Source organism: Anthonomus grandis, chromosome 1 (genome assembly GCF_022605725.1).
Source record: "Anthonomus grandis grandis chromosome 1, icAntGran1.3, whole genome shotgun sequence".
NCBI lineage: Eukaryota > Metazoa > Arthropoda > Insecta > Coleoptera > Curculionidae > Anthonomus > Anthonomus grandis.
In genome coordinates this window covers 39,532,141-39,555,626 of record NC_065546.1, presented here as the reverse complement: position 1 = coordinate 39,555,626, position 23,486 = coordinate 39,532,141, and the positions used below count along the sequence as shown (strand labels likewise).

Below are 23,486 nucleotides of genomic sequence, written 5' to 3'. Positions count from 1 at the left end.
AAACTATCGCATACTTCGGGCGGCATGGAATATAATCTGCCAACGTTAGTCCAATTTAATCATATTTTGCAAACGGTAGGCTCGAACATTTGCGTCTTCAGCCGAAGGGTCTATTACGTTGGCAGAAAATGAATATGCGGCCCGGGTCTAAAAAATTACGGGACCTTAGACAAACATATATTATTATCGTTAATGTTTATCTATGCAACGATTTTTTGTAAATTTTTAGTCAAGGTATATTCTGCCTACAAAAGGGAGAATATTTCGGCATTTAAAAACTTGACCCCGGATTTATATATCTAGTTTATAAACTTGATTACTACACTTCGAATATTTGATGAAATTCGTCTGAAAAATCACTGTTTTTCGTCTATATTATCTAATATAATAACGCTGTTTTTATTAATATATAAAATTATAACGAATCTAAATAACCAGTGTTATTAAATTCAATATTGAATATATATTTTCTGCAATAACATTGTTTTTTCATCAACACAACCCTTACCCCGCCACCTACCCCAAATATTTGCCCAGTAAGAAACTCTTTGAAAAATCACCGTTTTTCGTCTATAAAATCCAATCTAATAGCACTGTTTTTGTATTAAATATTCATTAAAATATAATTATATCAAATTTAAATAAACAAACTACGTTATTAGATTAAATATTAACGACGAAACCAGCTGTTATTGATGCGTATTATTTTGGAAAATAATGGTTTTTGAAAACAATTTCTTACTGGTAAGTTGTGTAAAAATGGGTGGGAGGGGTTAAGGGTAGGGTTATTGAAAAATGTTTTCTTTGCAGAAAATAATTGCCTGAGAAAAAAATGCGTTTTAAAAAAATTATAGGTGATAAAGAAATCTATAGTTTTTGTATCTATACTTTTCTCACATAACCTTAAAGTTTTCGAATAAAACGTGAAAAAAACCTATTTTATTTCTCGAAGGCAATGCGTATTGCTATGAAAATTGCAATAGTTATGCCATTTTTTATCGCAAATAAGTAGAAATTAATTTTTTTTAGAGTAACCCATTAAGTTTTGAAAAATTTTAATGTTTTTTGGTTCTAAACCACTTTTCATTATCTAGGTGCAAAAATACAGTTTTTAAATTAAAACTATTGGTATATTTATCAACCGTACATGGTCAAGGTATATTTATTAACTGTAGAATATACGTATATCATATATGATTATGCTTACACAAGAGAGAAAATTTTGGCATTTAAAAAAATTGACAAGAGATTTACATAGTTTACACTCGATTACTACGCTTCAAATATGTGATAAAATGACTTCAATATCACATATATGGAATATCATACACAAATAAATCTAGAAAATAGTAGGAAATACTTTAACGTGTATGAAACAATAATTATACCAAATAAGATATACAAATAAAAAAAATCCAAGAATATCAATTTGCTCAAAACTAAAAAAGAATTTTAAAAATTCCTTATGGATGCCATTGGTAAAAATTAATTTTTTTTCATTGACAGTCGAAAACTGCGCCTGATGCATAAAACACATCTGCAAATTAAAAAAATATCTACATTGGTAGTAAATATTTTAAAAAATATATCATTCCATCCAAAGATGTTTATAAAAGGCGTTTAATTTTAAAAGCGTCTTTAGATAGTATACAATATACCAACGTTAAACGTTTAACTTTTATGGATTAATAATTTTATATTATTTATATGTAATGAACCTTTTTGTTAAACGTGAATAAAACATAAACATAATATTACATTCCTCAACGTATATCACGCGGACAATTTATCCGATATTTGTAGTTGAATTAAACCAAAAATAAACGTTTATTTAAGCATCGTGTGTTGTTTGAGCATGCCATTTGAAAAAAAAGAAAAAATCACCACCTCAGAATTCCGGGCTTCTCTAAAAACTTCAGGCCCGCGAGAATTCTCCCCATTCTTCGCCTCCCCCTCTCGGTAGGCCTGAACTAGGTATTTAATTCAAGTAAATAAATGTTAACATGTAAGTTCTGAAGTCCTATCATTTTAACTCTTATGTATAAGAGAGCCAAATATGCAAAATAACTATTTTGAAATGTCAAGTTTTTCTTTGAAGTTCGTGTTTTGTAAGCAAATTTATCGTCATTTGAACAAGATTTAAATTTCAGTAACATTTTATTTTTACGAAATCCAATCAACATTTCTGGCATCATTTGACAGATAATCAAACATTTAATGGGTATCCTAACGTAACAGTATGGTTCTTGACTCAGTTATTGCTAATACTGGTCAAGATATTGCACGGTTCTTTTTATGTTTTATTCTATATATAGTTCCCGACTACCAAAAGTTTCATATTCCAATATAATATCACTGCAAGGACTTCAGAGAGACAAGGACAACCTTTAAAGTAATTAAGAAAATAGCAGAACTTCTTTCAAAATTAAAAGTTAGATATACAAAGTTAATACTCCTGTTAACCCTGAACTACTACCGACACATTTTTATTACATATGTACTACTGATGGGTCCTTAGGACCCATAATAATAAAATTGCCATAAAATCAATAAAAAAAAACTTTTATTCAAAAATTTAAAATTACTTGGGTATATTACAGTACATAAACCGAAAAAAACCTAAAATTATTTTTCAGAACACTTAGGGCATAATTTCTTGCAGCATTGATTGCAAATGGGCAACTTACATATGTATGTAACACTGGATAGCAGTTTTCTTATCCTTGTTGGTGGGGCATATGGCACACCTTTTTCTTTTACTTTTTTCAGGAGGTACTTGAGGCTGCTCAGAAACTGGATTCGCAACCCCCAAAAGTTCAGCAATGAGGATTCGTACATTTGAGTGCACCTTCTTGTTGGCCATTCTGAGTCGCAAATGTTCATCTATTAATTGCTTCCCAAGAGTTTTGATAAATGAGTATCGTTTTATTTCTTTACCTTTTGATGCAAATTGGTACAATACTCGAGAATTTACTGAATACACTGAATACTGAATACAACGCACATTTCGCATCTAATGCGTCAACTCCAGATCTCCGGCTTTTTGGTTGTTTCGTTGACAGAATTGTCATGATGCATGCTAGAAAGTAATATAACGCTTTTACTTTTTTTTGGCACATAGCTCACTATAGTGGTTGAAGAAGTAAATCCAAACGTTGATGAATGAATTGCACGTTTTCGGTTCGGTAAATATTCAGGTGGTATAGATTTTTTATTTTTTCGTAAGGTTCCCATGTACGTCAAACTGTTTTTCTCGAGTTCGTCGACGAGTTCCACTGAACTGTACCAGTTGTCCCCGGTGATGTTCCTGTTGCTGCCTTTAACACACTCCACAAGCCTAAGAACCACTCTTGTTGAATTTGATAATGTAGGCTTTTTTGCACCATCACTTTTATTTCGGAACCGGCATAAATCTTTGCATCTACGAGATAATGCGTTTTAGCGTCAGCCAAAATCTGCACTTTAATTCCATATTTGGCAGGTTTGTTCGGAATATACATCCGAAATCCACACCTTCCTTGAAACGGTACAAGCATTTCGTCTACAGTTAGGTTAAATAACATGACTTTGATCTAGCTACAAACTCATTAAATAATTCCGACACAGCGGCCAACTTATCAGTTTTCACTCTTTCTTTTCGGGTTTCTACATTGTCAAATCTGAGACAGCTCAATAAAAACGAAAATCTGGCCAGACTCATAGTAGCACGAAAAATAGGTCTTCCTGTCCCATCTGTTGCCCACATAGAACGGACGTCTTCATGATTAGATTTAAAGATGGGCTGAAGATACAACAACCCAAAAAACGCCTTGATTTCACATATGTTGATATTTTCAGTAAACGAAGGCCAAAATTTAGTTTGTGACTGAGCAAACCTTTTAGACTTTTTATAGTTTTCTCTGGTGGAGGTTATCTTCAAATTGGTAAAATCAACTAACTTTTGTACCATTAGGTATTGTCTTTCCCATACCAACTGTTCCTGATGGGCAACTCTTCTTCTTCCGAATCGGAGTTTTCTTGCTCTGTTTCGGAATTGTGGTCGCTCAGTATTTCATTGTCCTCTTCTTTCTCGTGACTCTCTTCAGCCAATCTTTCTAGTTCCTCTAACACAGCTTCTCTATTTGGAACACCAACGGATACACTTTTCTTACTCGAGCCCATTTGGTTTGAGTCTTCCATACTTTCCCAAAAGTCTTCAGACTCTAAAATATTTCTTAACGCATCTGCTGACAATGCCCTAGAACTGGACGCCATTGCGTTGCATTTACTGAAAGATAGTAAAAAAACACATTTTATATCTATTAACTTATCCCTTATGGCCACTAGTACCTATTCTTGTGAAATAGATAAATACCTTGCAAAAAATAACAACGAAATAGATACTTTCAAACCAATAAGCAGTTATTAACTTGTCGCCTATTTACTTCTGATGGGTCCTCAGGACCCAGTAAACACTGCCTTTGAACCTCGCCGACACGAACGAATATTGAAGTATGAATCTATGCCGGCGAAATCACGCGTATGGTATTGCGGAGGAGAACCGAGACAGCGAGTATCCAATGTTGCCAAACTTAAAAAATATACCCTATTTAAAAATAGGATGGGTCCTCAGGACCCATCAGTAGTAGCTACGGGTTAATAATATTCAAAATGTGCAGTAAAAAAGTTAGCTTGGCATCGAAAGGAACACCTTAATATTTCACTGTATTATCTGACCTTATTATTATTGATTGTATGCTGATAATTAATAATTTTATTAGAACGACTAAACGAATTTCATACTCACTTCTTTACATTGAGTTCCAAACTATTCCTACTATAGCCCCTAGCAATATTATTTATATCCAGTTGAAGCAACTCAGCATTAAGATAAGACTTTGTGGGTTTATACAGTTTATAATTATCAGCAAAAGCAAGATGCTTTAAATGAACAATTACATAATTCAAATCTCTTATGAAGAAGTTAAAACACATAGGGCCAATATTCAAACCCTGAGGCACACACGCATAATTAATACCATCAGAAATATAATTATTTGTCCATAAACCTTCAAGAAAAATTAAACCAAAGTTTCACCAAAACCCATAGCCTGCCTAACCAGAAGGCTGTATACATTATATCAACTTGTACAGACCTTTCAAAAGCACATATCAAATCATACTGGTAAGTCAACAAGTTGGTCCCCCTGGGTCTACCCCAAGTAAAACTATGTTGATGATCACTAAGCAGTCACTTACAGTTACATGAAATGTGTACAGAAAATAACTTGTCAAACAGCTAAGGATTTACAGACTGAACACATACACATCGATAGTTACGAATATTAGTTCTATTGCCATTTTTATGAATTCGGAGTTAAAAAGCTAATCTTCCAATAGTCAGGAAATTTGCCTAATGTCAAGCAAAGATTGAACAGGTGATGTGAAGCCTTACTTAGAGTACACACACTTTTTAAGAAAAATAGATGGTAAGAAAAACATAGTCGGAAAATTAATAATCCTTACTATTTTTGAATTTTGTATGAGCAATCTTTTTTGGTCAACAAAATTCTGTAATTTTCTACATAATCACATGGGAAAATTGAATTATTTAAATTGTTTAATTGGAACAAACAACTTAATAGCAAAATATAGAGTATTGTAAAAAACATCAATGATTTTCTTATATCTTGCTATTCAAACATATACTATCATGGAATTATTAGTAGCAACAAAATTATAGTTTACATAATCATAATAATAGACATCATTCTTAAGATCTAAATCTTAGTTAATAGGAATACGATATAGATTCTGCCGTCTCATCTCACAGTCAGTTATTTCTGAATGTTTTAGTGTTACTTCGAGTGTCCGCAGAATTCCCACTGTGCCCCCATACAATTTAATTTTTGTTAATTATTTGACGGACACCAGTCAATTATTCTTCTTTTTGTGTTTGCAGATGACTTTATTATATTTAAAGTGTATAGAAACCTTGAATGTAAAGCTGATGCTTCCGGAGTTATCTGAATGAATTATGGGGTTGGTTACTGTCCAATAGCCTTTTTCTATCACTTTCACAGGTGAGTCTGATAAGGGTTCTTCTTGATTTACTCATTTTTTGGCTAGCGAATCGACAATTTCGTTACCTCAGCCTATATGTGCCTTAACCCACATAAATATTAGATTTTTATTCTGATAAGTTATGTATAATTAAATTATTAATTGCCCATATTATAGGATTTACTTTATTTGACCATGTATATCCATTCTCAATCGACTGAAGTGCAGACATGGACTCTGGCAAAATGACGAAATTAGTGGATTTGTATTTTAAACATAAATTAAATGCTTCCCTAATAGCAATAGCTTCAGATGTAAATACGCTGCAATATTTATGAATTTGAAATTGGTATCTATTTTCTAAGGGAGGAATATAATGATTTCCTGCTCCATTACCTTCAGCATTTTTTGAAGCATCTGTATATATTTGTACACTATCAGAGTGATTTCTTAATTCTAATTTAAGCAGGTTTTCATTAATCATCGGACTATTGTGGTTTGTAAGGAGCTTAAATAGTAAATTGTAAACATAGAGGTGGAGATTGTTTAGGACGCCAATATTTATTGGTTAAGTCATATGTGCTGAATTTAGAAACTTTGCATAATAGTTCTGTATTTACATATTTTTGTTTTACAAGAAACTTGGAGCACAGCATGTTGCGACTTAATTCCAAGGAAGGCTCTAATGCTTCAACTAAAAGTGCTTTAACAGGTGTGGAGCGCGTAGCACCAAGGCTAATACGTAAGGCTCTATAATGAATTCTATCTACCTTTAATAGTAAGCTATTGGAGGCAGATACATAAAAATAACATCCATAATCAATTATAGATCTTATGTAAGACTTATAAAAAATTAATGCCTTCGTTAGCTCCCATCCCCACCAAGTGTTTGTGACGTATTTTAGAAAGATAGCGCTTTCCAAATGGTTTTTTGTATTATAAGATAATCTGATATTTTGTGTTACATAAACATGGAAAATTCTAGGGGTATTGTGTCTTGGAAATATATATGTATTTGATTTGTCTATAGAAATCTCAAAACCATTTGCTAATGACCAATTTGAAATTTTCTTATACATTTTTCGTAACCTATTTATACAATGTGCATATTTTTTACGAGAATTATATATGCAGATGTCATTAGCATATTGAGTAATACTATAGGAACTTATATTATGCACATCAGCAGTGTACATATTAAAGACGAGACCCTGAGGTAGACCCATATACGTGAATTTGGGGCCAATTTTTGAATTTTTCCGATTTCTAATGTAAATTTTTCTCATCGAATATAAGGATATAATGGATATATGTAATATTGTCCAGTAAATAAAACTGAAGAATGAATTTTTCTTGAAATATGTTTAAATATATGGCATCATAAGTACCTTGGATATCCAGAAATAGGGAAGTAACGTAATCATTTTCTGAGAAACAGATTTGAATATCGGTTGTTATTTGTGCTACTCCATCCGTAGAGCCAAATCGTTTTTTATAACCATTAAGATTGGTGGATAACAGATTTTTATTTTTCAATCAAAACTAATCTATTTTTAATAAGTCTTTCCAAGGTTTTAATCACACATAAAAAAGTGATATTGGTCTAGAAGAGCTCTCTATATCCGGAATTTTTCCAGGGTTTTTTTTTATAGGAATTACTATAACACTTTCAAATTCTACTATTTTATGACTATGTAAATAGATTTCATTATAAATTAAGTTTTTAAAAGCATTATTCATAAGCAACTGAAAGGGCATCTCAAGCATATCATTAAGTGGACATGCAGTGTCCAGTTTTTTATTACTACATTTTTAAGATTAATTAGCAGAACGGAAATATTAAATCAATATTTATACAGACTCTCATAATCTTTAATATAACCATCACATTAATTACAATCTTGCTCTAATCACTCTTAATTTAAAAACAATCCAGTCTAGCAGATCATTATATTTTCTTTTATTTTCTTATAACCTAGTGCATGTATTTGTAGACAGCCATGCATTGTTAGCAAGTTTAAATTTTATGGCTAGTCGTCAAACCAGAAGTACTAATTTATTTTATGTTCCGACTCATTCTAAAATGGTTTGCACATCCATTTCTCACTCGAGGGGATGTCTTCTCTGTATAATGAGTGCCACGAAATCCATATATTTCATATAAGCAATTTAGAAATCTTACAATAAGAACCTTTTAAAGTCAAATATATGCTGTTTGATAAATATATTATATTGTCATAAATAAATAAATATGAATAAAATAATTTAACTCATAACTATGGGTCCTTTTCTTTTTTGACTCAGTATCCATACTTTGACTTACTTTATTTTTAGGTAATTGGTACTTATCGAGGATTAATCGACCGCTCCCCCCATAGAAGACCTTTTATCCTAACCAGAGGGCATTTTTCTGGTACCCAACGTTACGCCGCCATATGGACGGGCGACAACGATGCCAAATGGTCCCATTTAGCCGCTAGTTTCCCCATGTGTCTTTCAGAAGCTTTGGGAGGTTAGATATATTTCCTTTAGAACCTAATTATTCTCGTACCAATTAAATGTAAATAGGAATCTGTATCCTTTTAGGTATAAGTTTCTGTGGAGCGGACGTAGGAGGATTTTTCAATAATCCAGACGTCGAATTACTGCAAAGGTGGTATCAGGTGAGTCATAAAATCACTTGAGTATAATAAATAATTACAATGAACATTCTGTTTTCTAGGGTGCGATTTGGCTTCCGTTCTTCCGCGCGCACGCTCACATCGACACCAGGCGTCGCGAACCCTTTTTATTCCCTGAAGATGTAATGGCTCGCATCCGAAACGCTTTGAGGCTCCGTTATGCTCATTTGCCTTTGTGGTATACTTTGTTTTGGGAACACGAAACCCAAGGGGAACCCGTTATTCGGCCATTGTTCTATCACTACCCGCAGGATGACAATGTTCTTGATATTGATGATACGGTCTTAGTTGGTAAGTGAAATTAAGACATACATTTTACTATATTACAAAGTCATAACTTAAATTTAAATCCCACAAAATCTTGCATATTGCTGTTTGGTAATAATAATATTAATTATAATCATATTAAAAATACCACTAAAATTCAAACTCAAAATAATGTGTTGCCTATTGTTAAAGAATCAAAAAATCTTGACCTAATTTTAGACTCATCATTTGAGTCACATATTGCTGCTAAACTTCGTATTACTTACATGCGGTTAAAGAGTTTAAATAAATTTTAAAACTTTTTATCATCTAAAGTAAAATATAGCTTATGGGAAAGTCTTGTGTTGTCATTGATTGATTATGGAGATACAAGCAATAATTTCATTAAATTTAAAACACTTTGAGTATCTGCACCTTCCTCGGAGCATTTTTTTCCCTTCGACTTCTTCTGGGCTTCGACACATATGACACGCGATCACTCTTTTTTTAATTAAATATACTTAAACATAAGTCAGTATTAGTCAAAGAAGCTATTGATGTTAACCAACATGGCTTTTTCCAAAAAAGATCGGTAATAACCAACTTAATACCAGTTATTCAGAGTATAAACGAAAGTATGGATAGTGGTCTGGAAACTTGTGCCGTGTACACCGACTTTTTCGAGGCTTTTGATAAGGTACATCATCCTACACTTTTCGTGTTCAAGTTGGAGAATTTCGATGTGCACGGAGCCCTAATCAAACTCATTAAAAGTTATCTAACAAATCGCTCTCAGTACGTTGTCATAAATGGAGTCTTCTTGTACAACCGTAACTTCAGGAGTAGCGCAAGGTTCTCATTTGGGACCGATTTTGTTCTCAATTTTTTTAAATAACATTGGTCAATGTTTCTCTACCTGTAAATATCTTGCATATGCAGATGACCTAAAAATCTTTACAACAACTAAGAAGGTATCAGATTTTCGTGCCCTGCACTCTGATCTTGCAAATTTTGAAAGGTACTGTACCTTAAATAAATTATTTATTAATCCAGAAAAATGTCATTCTATACTTTTTAACAGAAAACCATCTCAGACACAAAACAAATGTGATGTCTATCTCGGGGGCACTATCTTGAAGTATGTAGTAGAGTTTATTAAGGATTTAGGTGTGACGTTGAATTTCAGATTGCTCTTCGACTTTCATATAGAAAAAATTGTTCAGAAAGCTCCAAAAAATCTCGGTTTTATATCTCGAATTACAAAGGGTTTTCGGAATCTAACATTAATATTACTATATAATGCACTCGTTAAACCTACTATAGAATATGCGACAGTGGCTTGGAATCCGATGTATGAGAAATATATTGACCAAATTGAAAGAGTTCAACGCAAGTTTGTAAATATAGTAAATTTCCGCTTTAATAGACAAAGACATTTTTTTACTTACTATGATAACTTAGTTTTATGGTATGAAACCCTTAGAGAGTCATAGAAACAATTTTGATTTAATATTGATTTATAAAATTATTAATAATTTAATAAATGCACTTTCTGTCTGGAAAATTTACATATCAACGTTAATCCTTATATTTTGCGTAATAGATCGACCTTTAGCATCTGAAGATATCCTTCAAACTATTTGTCTAACACTCCATTGTTCAGATGCGCCCGTAGTTTTAATAATTTTCAAGAAACTAATTTGAATAATGATATATTTTTCTCCAGTATGGCTTCATTTAAGCGATACTTAAGAAATTCTACCTAATTTCGCAAAGAACGATAAATATATACAGGCAATTAAAGAATTATACTAAACACGCAATTAATCGCGAAAAAATTACTTTTTTTAAGCAAATGTCTATAGAAAAGGGTAAAGAATTTTGGAACAAAGCAAAAAAACTTAATTTTACTAAAAAAAAGATTGACTCTATTCTTGAAAATCTCAATTTACCCGAGGACTTAAATAATTTTTTCGAACACCGTGGGCCCTACTAATTCAACATCATTAGAAAAACTTAACTTTTATAATTCAAATACATTTAGTCACTTTGAGACGGAATTTAATATAAGTCCTATAACTGAAAATAAAACTGTCGATATTATAAATAAAATAGGGTCAAATACAGTCCGTTAGAGATCTTAAACTATGTCTTCCTTTTTGTCTTAAGCCATTAGTCAATATTTTAAATTCCTGCATCTTAGAAAACCAATTCCAAAAACCAAAATAGATTTTTCGGACTATAAATGAGAAACATTATTTTTAAGTAGTCATTTCATTTATTTGAATTTTTTTGCATTTCAGGCCATTCAGTGCTAGCTCGTCCTGTGACAGACCCTGGTGAATCGTCTGTAAAAGTATATCTTCCTGGCGAATCGAAAGCAATCTGGTACGATTTAGAAGACTTTAGAGCCTACCAAGGAGGAATACACACGATTCCTGTCACTTTAGATAGGGTAAATGATCTTAAATCTACTCTAAAATAATTTTAAATATACAGATGACTCTGTTAGTGAATTAAGAATTAAGTAGAGAACAATGAATTAGCTCTATTTACTAATTTTACAGTTTTTTTAGAGAACACATTAGGAATTTCTTAAAAAAGTGTCTGAATTCCCTTATTATCCGAAGTCATTCGGAATCTTGTCCAGGATTTCGACACCATGAAATCTTTTTAGAAACCTATAAACCCTATGGCCAGAGCTTTAATTTTATATTTAGTGGGCATGTTATATTCAATTTGGTACAGACCCTTGAGATTCTGAGATAAAAAAGTAGAAAATTCTGAAATTGAAAATTTTCTTCAGTTGTAGCCTAAAGACTAACTTTCCTTTGATGGGAAAATGGGTGACAACGAATTATATGGAAGGAAAAAAGCTATTGTGGCAAATCAAATAAGAACCCAAAACTTTTCGTTTCGTCATAATTATTATGCCAGGATTCATATTAAACTCTACGAAAAAAATACCACAATCACGCCTAACGAATTTTTTTAAAAGTGGTTTATTATGAAATCAAATAAAAAGTGCCAAAGAAAATTATTACAACAAATTATTAGTATGTCGAGAAGTAGATTGTCTCTCCTTGACAACTTTAAAACTGTCTGGAAAAATGATTGACTTTTATTTATATTCCAGGCAATTAATGGAGTCATTATTTTCATTCATTGTGAAATTACCACAGTAGATAATGTCTTCCAGGTAATTGCTATTGATATAGAATTACTTTAAAGATAGGGTTATCTCTCTGTTTCAAATACCTGTAAGAAAGACAGTTTTTGGCTTCATTCCGCTGAGATTGTCTGTCTCTCTTTTTTCTAGCAGTTCTAGCTTTTCTCAAATCTGAGGATATCTTGATTTTTTCAATTAATGTATCATATGCCTCAATACATACATATCAACTCAATACATTGTAGCTTATATACGATTTAAGCCTATCTCTCTTTTTCAGCTGTCTGTCATACAGACTTTTCATGTAGCTGTTTTCATGAATAAAAATAGTAATTGTTAAAAATAAACATATTGAGATATTATACATTCCCATCGAAGTACTAAAAGAAATACAAAATAAAGTAAATGACGAATATTTCCAGATTCCGGTTTTAAACAGGTAATAAAATAGTCTGTATCATTACGTTATATCTATTAAACTGCTAAAATATTTAAATTAACTTCGCAACTAAAAAATCAAATTTTCTTAAAAAAAATTAACAGAGTCTATAAAATCTTAGTTAAAATATTTCACATAAAATTAAATCTACGCCTAAAAATAAATTACAAAGTAATACTTAATATTGATTAAAATTTCACTGATCTTATTGAAAACTTTTCAACTAATTTTTAATTCTTAAGTAGTAATCGTTGATTGTTTTAGAGTGAATAAATTTCTGAAGGTTGAATGGTCCTTCAAACTAGAATAGAATTTCTACTTCCTGACGCTTATGAAATAAAGTAAGTGATACATATTGCCTAGATTCCTGCATTAAACATTATTATAATGTATCCATCTAATTTATTTTCGCCAAGCTATTTGAAAGGTACTTATACAGGGTGTTTCAGAACTATGGGATCAAACTTCTAGGGGTTGTTCAGTGCAACAGTAGAATCCATTTGAGTATAGGAACCCATGTCCGGAAATGTGTCACTACGCCACTATGGCCCTAAGACGCGTTTAAATTTAGAAAAAATATTAATTACCTAAATAGGATCTGATGCATTTATTTTTACCTTTTGTATATGATACCATCACAACAATTGTTCAAAATGTCTTCCTCCAACCTCAATACACCGATTTAAATGCCGAACATAACTTCGGCGGACTACACTAAAAATTTGATCCTCGTTTTGAATGATTTCAAATGCTGCTAATATTCGTCCAATTAAGTCTAGCTCTGATTCTACTGGAGTTTCGTAGACTAAAGACTTTACATGTCCCCACAAGAAAAAATCGAGCGACGTTAAATCGGGTGACCTAGGAGGCCAAGAAACTGCTCCACCTCTGGCAATCCAACGGTGCCCAAACCGCTGAGCCAAATATTCGCGTACTTGTATAGCAAAGTGAGCCGGCGCTCCATCATGCTGAAACCACATTTGCTGTCTAACGTTTAGTGGAACATTTTCAAGGAGTTCTGGGAGAACTTCCTCCAAGAAACGTAGATAAATAGGTCCTGTTAACCGTTCCGCTAGAAGGTATGGCCCAATTAAATAATCATCAAAAATGGCTGCCCATACGTTGACAGACCAACGATTCTGATGTTTTCTTGGAAAAATTGCATAAGGATTTTCTTCGTCCCAAACATGGCTATTCCTACTATTAAAAATACCGTCTCTTGTGAAAGAGGCTTCATCGGTCCACAAAATATATCGTAAAAAATTTGGTTGTGCAATGATGTGATCCAGAAGCCATCGACAAAATTGAACTCTAGGATGATAATCGGCTGCAGTCATATCTTGAACTTTCTGCAAGTGGTAAGGATGGAGTTGTTGCTCGTGTAGTACTCGCCAGACAGAAGCGTTACTCGTATTCATATTATTAGCGACGTCACGTGTGCTATTTGATGGTTCATCGGCAACTCGCTGAAGCACCTCTTCTTCAAATTCGACCGTTCTTACGGTTCGAGCAACACCAGTATCATGCATCTTGGTCTTAAACATGCCTGTCTTAATGTTTTTTGTAAATTTTAACGCGTCTTAGGGCCGTCGTACCATACTCAAATGGATTCTTCTGTTGCACTGCACAACCCCCAGAAGTAAGTTCTAGTTCTAGAATCCCATAGTTCTGAAACACCCTGTATACTCAATATATTTATAAATAAATTTGCGTTATAATAAATTTACAATATTTACTAATTTTTCGTTGTTTGGCAACTATAGAAGCTACATCTGATAATACAAAATGTGATTAATTAATCATTAAGCAAATTAAATACTTAATAAAGGGATTTAGAACAAAAATTTTAAATTCCTACTAATATATCATTTACAATTATGGATAAGCGATTTATTATTATTAATTTTTCTTGTTACATCAGGTAAAATACCGATCTTACGACCAAGTTACTTAATTTATTTGAGATTTAAATTTGTCATATATTTGCTATTCTCAGAAGTTTAATTGGTTATAATTAACAAATGTTTATTTTAAATGTTTCTTATTAGGTAAACTTTTCGAATTAACTTTCTATTGTTTGTTAATCTAATAATATATTGTTGCCGATTAAGATTTCTATTAGGGTATTTAATTAATGGTACCTCTTTTATTACGTTTTTAAAATCTAGGTCGGTTTGCACTTGTCAATTTTTTATCCTTGGAAGACCTACAGCAGTTTTTTCTTTTTAACTTCCTCCCAAGTATCACCTACAAAGACTATAGTTATATCATCAGCCTAGAGAACCACCATTACCTTCTTCAATTATTATATCTATTAAAGAATTTATAAAAACTGTAAAAAGTAGGGGTCCTAGAACAGTGCCTTGAGGTATGCTGATAAATAGTCTAATGGTTCACTATCAGTTATTTGTTTCCTAGTCATATAGCTTCTAAATGGTTTTACAATTCAATACAAACCAAATTACATATAATTACTTCATCATTAACTCAATTATAAAATTTATATATAGAGTGCAGGAAGTTAAAGCCTGGCGTATAATCTTTGACGATAAACGTGTTAATTACTTGGTCCAAAAATACTTGCTTATAAATTCTCGGGTTTATTAATAGACAATCTACATATTTCAACATGCTAAATCATATCCTTTTCTCTTTTAGCATTTGTCTATAGTAGATTAAATTTTGTCTCTATTATATATAGTCCTGTTTGCTCACTTACTTACTAAATAGAAAAGTGCAAATTAAATTTTTTTTTTAAGTTTATCTTATCAGCAAAATTTAAATGTAGTAGTACTAATAATATTAATGATATAAAAATTTAGTTAACAAAATATTAACTTTCGAAACTAGGAGGAAACTAGCGGATAGTATATATTTGCATAAAATATTAAATAATAGGGTTGAAGTCGGTGCAACATATATTGTTCAACTTTTTACCTGGACAACTTACGTCACAGATATCTTTCGATAATCACATGCCTTCAAACCAACAGTTCACAATTTTCACCAATTTGCAGAATGCTAAAGTTCGTTAAGAACAATACAAGTACAATACGAACACAATTAGATTTATTTTTTCATTTTCAATGTGACCTAATGGGTATATTGAGGAGGTGTCGTTTATAATTTTAGAGGTTCTTTTTGATTGATTTTTAGTGCTTTGATATTGCACTTTACAAAATAGTGACTTTATCTTTCATTTTTTTAATATGTAAAATGCAGTGGTTGGATGCAATGCAGACAGTGGATACAGTATTGCATTTATCTGTTTGTGCCAAAAACAAAAAATTATAATTGTGATTTGGGGAAAACAGGAGATCCTGAACACAATTTCTTAAAATGTACAAATGAAAGTTTCAAGAAATAAACTTTCTGATGAATTAAAAAAGGATGTATTTGCAATTTCCCATAAGTTTTAATTACTTCTAGTTAAGTTTTTATTACTTGTACCGCTTGATATTTCCGTACTAGCTAACTAGCGACATAAAGTCAGTACCATAAAGCTGTAAACTTTACTACAATTACTACTAATTAGTCTGTGCATAAGAAATTTAATTAGTTAATTTAAAAAGTACGAAATAATTAAAATCCGTGATTACATTATATTTGGGTTAAAAAAATCAATATGTAAATAAAATATAAACTGAATGAAATATTTGACAGTTTACTGCTATGAAATTTCCTTTTTTTTTTAAATATGGTAGAATCTTCATTCCGTTTCTTTCTGAATCGCCTCCGTGGGATCATATAAGAAGGGAGTGATTAAAACAAATATGAAAAGAAATTTCTCTTCTAAGTAGTACCTCAATAATAAATAAATTATTTGATACAGGTTAATTCCAGATTGTCTAAAGATTTTATTATTATTAAAGTATTACATAAATATGGGGACAAATAAATAGTATCGATTTATAGACCCGTCTCTCTTTTTTCATTTTTTTTTTAAATAGAAGAACCTATAATTGTTAGTTTTTTTTTAAAGAAATATAAAATCCTTTCTGATATACAATTTAGGTTTAAAGAGGGAAGATGAACCTAGCAATGCAATTAAATTTTTAATATCTCATATATTTGATGCAAGGGACAACTGTGAAGCTTGCCTATGCCTGTTTGTGGATCTTTCTAAACGTTTGATACAGTTTGCCATAATACACTTCTTAATTAAAGCCTACAGGAATTTTCTCCCGAAATTAAGAAATTGAAAACTGGCAAATTATGAAATTACAGAAAATTTATCTATTACTATGAAAGTTCTGTATTTGTTATTAGTTCAAGACCATTTATCATATGGTATATTCGGTTGGGAAGGAGTCTCTGAAAATTATTCAAAAAAAAGTTTAAATGTGTCCAACAAATGACTTTTGATTTGATGACCTCAGCATGTCCAATAACAACCAATAAAAGTTATGTCAAAGAAGCTTGAAATACTTTTCACCATGATTGTATCACTTAAAGTGAATAGGAAGCCCGAAAACTCTAAAAACTAACGGTAAAGACTGAATATTTTAAAAAAATGCAGAGACGCTTTTAATTATTTATTTAATTTAAAATTCCTGCAATGATTATTGATTCGTTTGGTTTATATAAGTATCAATAGTGCTGCCTAATATGGAGCTAATTATATCCTGGATGTAACTTTTACGCCGGTCGCACACTGCACGCGTTTTCGTACGAAGTTTATACGCAAATACGTACGTACACGCCCGAACGATCCCAACCTTTCAAGTATTATGACAGCGCGCAGACTGGATCCGAATTAATCGTACGTATCCGTACGTCTAGTTCCGATGCCCGAAGTCAATCCAAACTTGTTGGGATTTTTCGTGCGTTTATTACATATATTAAATAAAATATATAGACATGGATGTAGAAAAACTAATTAACTTGGTTTATAATCACAAATGTTTGTGGGATCAGAAAGATTCAAGTTATCAATTACGAGATCTTCAGCGCAAGGCATGGCTAGAAATATCCACAGAAATGAAAATATCTGGTAAGTAAATTTATTAATACGGCTATTAATAATTAACAGATAAATTAACAGTTTTAATGATTAAGTTAATTATATTAGTTTAGTTATTTATATTATAATTAATTCTTTAAGTGTTACGAGCAAAATAATTTTTAAGTGCATCCCTGATTTTGTGGGCTCTCGTTGTGGTTTTGTTCTCTCCTGCAGTCATGAATTTGTTTTTAATTTTATTTTGTGGCAGTGGTGTTTCCATAGGCAAATCATAAAAACCTTCCTTATCAATTATAACGTTATGAAGTAAACATATACATTTTATTATGACATTAGCACGATCGGGATTTACTTCAATTGCTTTTAATAATAATCTCCATTTGCTGCTCAGAATACCAAAGGCACACTTAACAACTTGCCTTGCATTTGTTAAGCGTTTGTGAAATATTTCTTCTTTCGGTGCCAAATTTCTTTGGGGATAGGGACGCATGAGATATGTCTTTAACGGGTAAGCTTCATCACCAACTAAGAAGTGAGGCAAAGCTATGTTAGTACCTGGTAATACTTTTTCCTGGCTTGCGTTGAGAGCACCATTTTTCAATTGTCTTGAGAGATTTGAATGAGAGAATATTCCACCGTCACTCTCTTTGCCATAGGCTCCCACATCTATATTAATAAATCTGTAGTTTGCATCTACAACAGCTTGCAATACAATTGAGAAAAATTATTTGTAATTACGAAACATGCTGCCAGAGTGCGCTGGCGCATTTATCCGTATATGTTTACCGTCAATGCTCCCAGAACAATTAGGAAACCTCCATTTTGTCCAAAAATCATTAGATATTAACCATATTTTCATTTGATGGAAACTTCATATGAATTTCGGAAAGATTTTCCCAAATAACGTTACAAGTTTCATGTACAATACAACCAACAGTATTGTCTGAAATTCTAAATGAATATCCAAGAGTCTTGAAAGATGAACCTGTCGCTAGGTACCTGTAATAAAAGACAAATTTTATTTTATTTTTCAGTTGATAAGCTAAAAAAGAAATGGCGAGGTCTACAAGATACTTTTGGGAAGGAGCTCAAAAAAGTCAGCAACAAAAAATCTGGCCAAGCAAGTACTTCAGATCCCGATTCCAAATGGCCATATTTTCAGCTTCTGCTATTTCTTCGAAGTACAATGTGTAAAAGTGAGCTTAAAAGTAGCGTGCCAGACACTTGTAACAGTTCTGATGGAGAAGATAGTTCAAAGACAAGTAGCAGTTCCCCGGTCAATCTTCGGAACCAAGTAGGGAACAAATTCCAAAGAAGACTTTTAAATCTCCAATTAGAAAAAAAATTAAAACACGTCAGGGAGATGAAATCGATATAAGACTATTACAGATTAAAGAGGAAAAGTTAAAGTGCTTTTAAGAGACTGCAAATGATCCTGATGCCCAATTTCTAATGAGCCTTCTGCCGTTTTTAAAAGATATCCCTAATCATCGCAAATTAATGGTAAGATCAAAATTGAAGCAAGTTCTTATAGACGAACAAAATGCTGTACCTCCTGTGGTAGTGCTTGATCAATCTAGTGTCCCAGCTTAATGTTGATCTCAGTATGTCACAAAATAATTCAGCACAAGGACTATCGCAGGAATATATTTGTCCACAATTCTCAACAGGTGCTCTCTCTCAGTATGCAATTTAATCCAAACACCAGTAATTAATATAATATGTAAGTTATGTTTTGAATAAAGAAGTATGATTAAAAGAACTATATTTTACTTCCTTACCTCAAAGTTACAATCAATCGTTCTTCAGGTGATATTGTGTCGCGAAAGTTACTGTATTTAGTTACCTTAGGTCTGATAATGTTCAGAATGTATTTAAAAGTTTCTTTCTTTATACGTGTATAACCATGATACAGTGATTGGTCATTAGATAAGTTTTCCATAATATAATGAAATTCACCGAATTCCTCTCTTTTCAAATATATTTCACGCACCTACTCAGTTCTTCGATAGTGACGACGTCTCCACAGTCTCCGAATTAGAAGAGAATTATCTTGAAGGTATAGGTTCATTACGCTACAAATTCCAAACAAAACAAATAAAAAGTAAGAGGGTTTAATGAATACAATGTCACCGAAACACTGCTTATCCCCTATCCTATTTGATGGGGAACAACGTATTCAGTGTGCGCACTTAATTCGTACGACTAGCATCGTAGCGACCGGCCTTATAATCAGTAATAAAAGTGGCACTTCACACCGAATTTTGATAAAACCCTTAATTTGCCCTCTTATTCGTGTACAAGGGCTTGTGCTTTTGTAAAAAAAAGTTATTGAAACTTTTTTTTATACGTATAATATAATTAAATTTAGATTATGTTTTTGCGACTATCGTATGTTGTAATAAACCTCATTATTATTCTAGTAAGGTCCACAAGTTGTTGGTACCAAAACTCTGACTGTACTATTATTATTAATGCCCATATTGTATAAATAACCTATTTTCTTCTTTTTCAGTTACATTGCGCTAGATATTTGACTAATTTCTTTTCCTTTTTTTGTAGCACGTGGTATTCTACAGGGGGGGCTCAATAGTACCTCGCAAAGACCGCCCAAGACGTTCAGCCACTGTAATGCGTAACGACCCTTTCACTTTATATGTGGCCCTTGATAGCAGCAAGTCCGCCTCTGGAACTTTATATGTGGACGACTATGAGAGTTTCGAGTACAAAAATGACAAAAAATATGTCTATGTCCACTTTAATTATGAAAACAATAAGTTAACTAGCAGGTGAGGGTTAATTTACAGTTTCTTTCGCACGTCTTTCGGTAATCATATCAGTGAATATCTTTAGGAAGAGTTTTTTCTTGCTTCTTTTAGCCTAATCGATAAGACTGATTATCCTACAAAGGAATGGATTGAAAGAGTGGTAGTTTTGGGAGCTCCCAAGGGTATTAAGGGAGCAAGACTTACTAGCAAAAGTAAGTTTTATTTTTTAAGCATTCTTTTGTTAAATGTCTAATGGAACTTTCTAAAATAACATTTTTGCAGGCTTAGGAACAGTCGAGCTGGAAACTTCTTACGATAGTGAGTTCAGGTCACTCACGGTGAGAAAACCGGGAGTTTCCATCAGAGAACCATTTACAATAGAACTTTATTAAAGTTTTAATTAAGATATTTAGATTATAAAGTACATTTTATGGTTTGTGTTCCTATTAAGGGCGTTCATTTTTCTTTTTGTCAGTTTTATAAATTAATTAAAATCAATATGTGAAAGTGATACTATACAGTTAGTCATATCAGACTTTTTTGGGATTTCTCAATAGCCAATTCACAAACAAATAGCCTTTGTGAATTAAAAGTTACGTAAATATAATGTAGTTACATACAATGCTTTTGGTTTTTTTTTTGTTTTGAAGTTTGTAAGAAGGAAAAAGATTGATGATCGTAGCTAAATAAATTATAAACCTGAAACATTCGATTCATAAATCAACGGAATCCTATATTCGTAGATAGAGTTACCAGTCTTCCTGGAATAGGACCAGAAAAGATTAACCACATCAATGTGATGTATTTTATAAAATATAGATCAAGAAATTCGTAAACTTGGACATAAACTTTAAGCAGATTTAAGATATTTAACTGAGAAAATTAATAAGAAAGTATAAGAAATCCGAGAATGTGTCCAGAGATATTAATATATTTTATAGTAAGAAAATAAAGATAAAACAAGCATTGAATGATCCAGTCACTGATAGATATAATTCTTTGAGATAAATCGGACTTGAAGAAAAACCACATTTTAAAGCTTAAACACCAAGTAATAATGAGTTGGTGATAGTTCTTGATCCACGAACATAATGTTATAAATTATAAAGAACCTTTTAATTTTTAAAACATGAATATGATTTTGGGAAATTCGAAAGAAACCGACGACAACGTGAGACGATCGAATTATTTGTTCTATATTTTTGAAGATTTTTTTTTTGTTTCAAACTTTTGGAAGTACAAAGCCAATTTTACTTGATGTCGCAGTCAAATTGGATTACTGTCTGCCTGTAATATGCGAATCCAATGGCAAGTTACAGTCGCGGTCGAAATGAGAGGTTGCTCACAAGTCACCCTTATTCCTAATCTAATCAAGTGACTTAAATCATTCGCAACAAGGGTCCATACATGGCTAATTGTTCTGCAATTTTTGTTTAACACTTTAACTGCCATGCCAAATTCAATGGAAGGGTCACGTGCGCCAAGGTTATTTTTTTATAGAAAACTATTTAAAATGGCTCTGTAATACCCACTCATATGTTATAAATGTTAGTTTTATTATTATTATGCCCTTAGGGCTAGTGTATAAAATATAATATACACGTGGCGTAGAAGTGAAAAAAAATATATATATAGTATATATTTTCTACGCCCCGTGTATACGGCGATATACACGGTTTAGACAGGAAAAATCCTCCGAACCGCAAATATTCATTATTTTCGTCTGGAACGTGGTGCAGTTCTTGTGTCGCATATACCACATACGGTGTTTTTGTTGTTGAAATGAACACATGCGAGGAAGAACAAGCTAGGTTGCGTAGAATGTGGGAGGAAGATTCTGATATGAGTGTGGATGATCCTTATCAAAATGATTCAGAGGATGATTCTGACTATGAGTTGGAAAGTTCCAGTAGCGGAAGTAGTACTGCAGTACCAACTAAACGAGCTCGGAGAGCTAATAAAAGTATGTTCTTGTAACAGTTGAGACGTATCTATATTCTTTTGTTTATATTATGTTTTATTTGCTAGCTTGTTCAAACTTTTGTAATCAGTATTTTATAAACGTAGGAGTAAATATGCAAAACCAAATAAAAAAACCAAAAAAACAATTCAAAATTAATCATAACAGTGTGTCTTCAATGTTTCTAAAACCAACTAATAGGAATGAAATAATTAAACATATTTTTTCGTTAAAAAACAATTCAGCGCCTGGGATAGATACTATTAGCTCAAAATTTATAAAAAAATTTCATATTTACCTTATTGAACCATTGGTTCACATTATCAACCTAATATTTAAAACAGGAACAGTACCTACTCAATTTAAAGTATCAATAATCACTCCAATATATAAATCAGGTGATAAATGTGAAATAGGTAACTATAGTCCTATAAGTGTGATCAATAATTTTTCCAAGCTCTTCGAGAAATGTTTGAAAGATAGACTTATTGACTATTTACAAAAAAATAACATATTAACACAAAATCAGTTTGGTTTCATTGGGGGGCTCAGCGCATCCGATGCTGTCTGCGAATTAACAAAGCGAGTGAATCAGGCTTTTGATGGTGATAGAAAGTGTTTGGCAGTGTTTCTGGACCTAGCAAGGGCCTTTGACACTGTACCGCATGAGCTTTTGCTAGATACTTTAAGATCTTATGGTATTAGAGGTCCAGTGTCAAGGGTCTTTGAAAGTTACTTGGGGGACAGAAAACAGTCTTTAAAAATAAATAATGAGATTAGTGAACCATCTTATATAAAAATTGGAATTCCACAAGGAACAGTTATTGGACCTATACTCTTTATAACTTATATTAACGCTCTTACCAATCTTAAAATTCATGACGGGTCACTGATATCATATGCAGATGACACGGTTGCGGTGTTTCACGGAATTTCTTGGGGAGACACAAAAAAAACTGCAGAACTTGGTCTAGCAACAGTCAAGAACTGGCTGGATTCTTTTAAATTAAGTCTCAATAGTCAAAAAACAAACTATATTGCATTTTCTATAACAGCTGCTAATCGCCCCAGCTTTCAACAAATTAAACTTGAATTAATTGATATCAAGGAAGTTTCATTTACTAAATATCTGGGTATCATTGTGGATAAACATTTAAAATGGGACCAACACATTCTAAAATTAACACAAAACATCCGTAAACTTATTTATCGATTTCA

The 23,486-nt window shown here is 32.1% G+C and overlaps 1 protein-coding gene across 1 annotated transcript in view; it reads left to right on the top strand.

The window, feature by feature from the left end:
- LOC126750246 (neutral alpha-glucosidase AB) overlaps positions 1-20,930 on the top strand; it is a 57,208-nt gene extending 36,278 nt beyond the window's left edge. The window contains exons 12-18 of the mRNA XM_050459801.1: positions 8,377-8,554; positions 8,629-8,705; positions 8,765-9,014; positions 11,273-11,424; positions 20,103-20,329; positions 20,420-20,520; positions 20,591-20,930. Coding sequence (XP_050315758.1) covers positions 8,377-8,554; positions 8,629-8,705; positions 8,765-9,014; positions 11,273-11,424; positions 20,103-20,329; positions 20,420-20,520; positions 20,591-20,700 — 1,095 coding nt within the window. The 3' untranslated portion in view covers positions 20,701-20,930. The remainder of the gene's footprint in view (positions 1-8,376; positions 8,555-8,628; positions 8,706-8,764; positions 9,015-11,272; positions 11,425-20,102; positions 20,330-20,419; positions 20,521-20,590) is intronic.
- Positions 20,931-23,486: the final 2,556 nt, after the last annotated feature.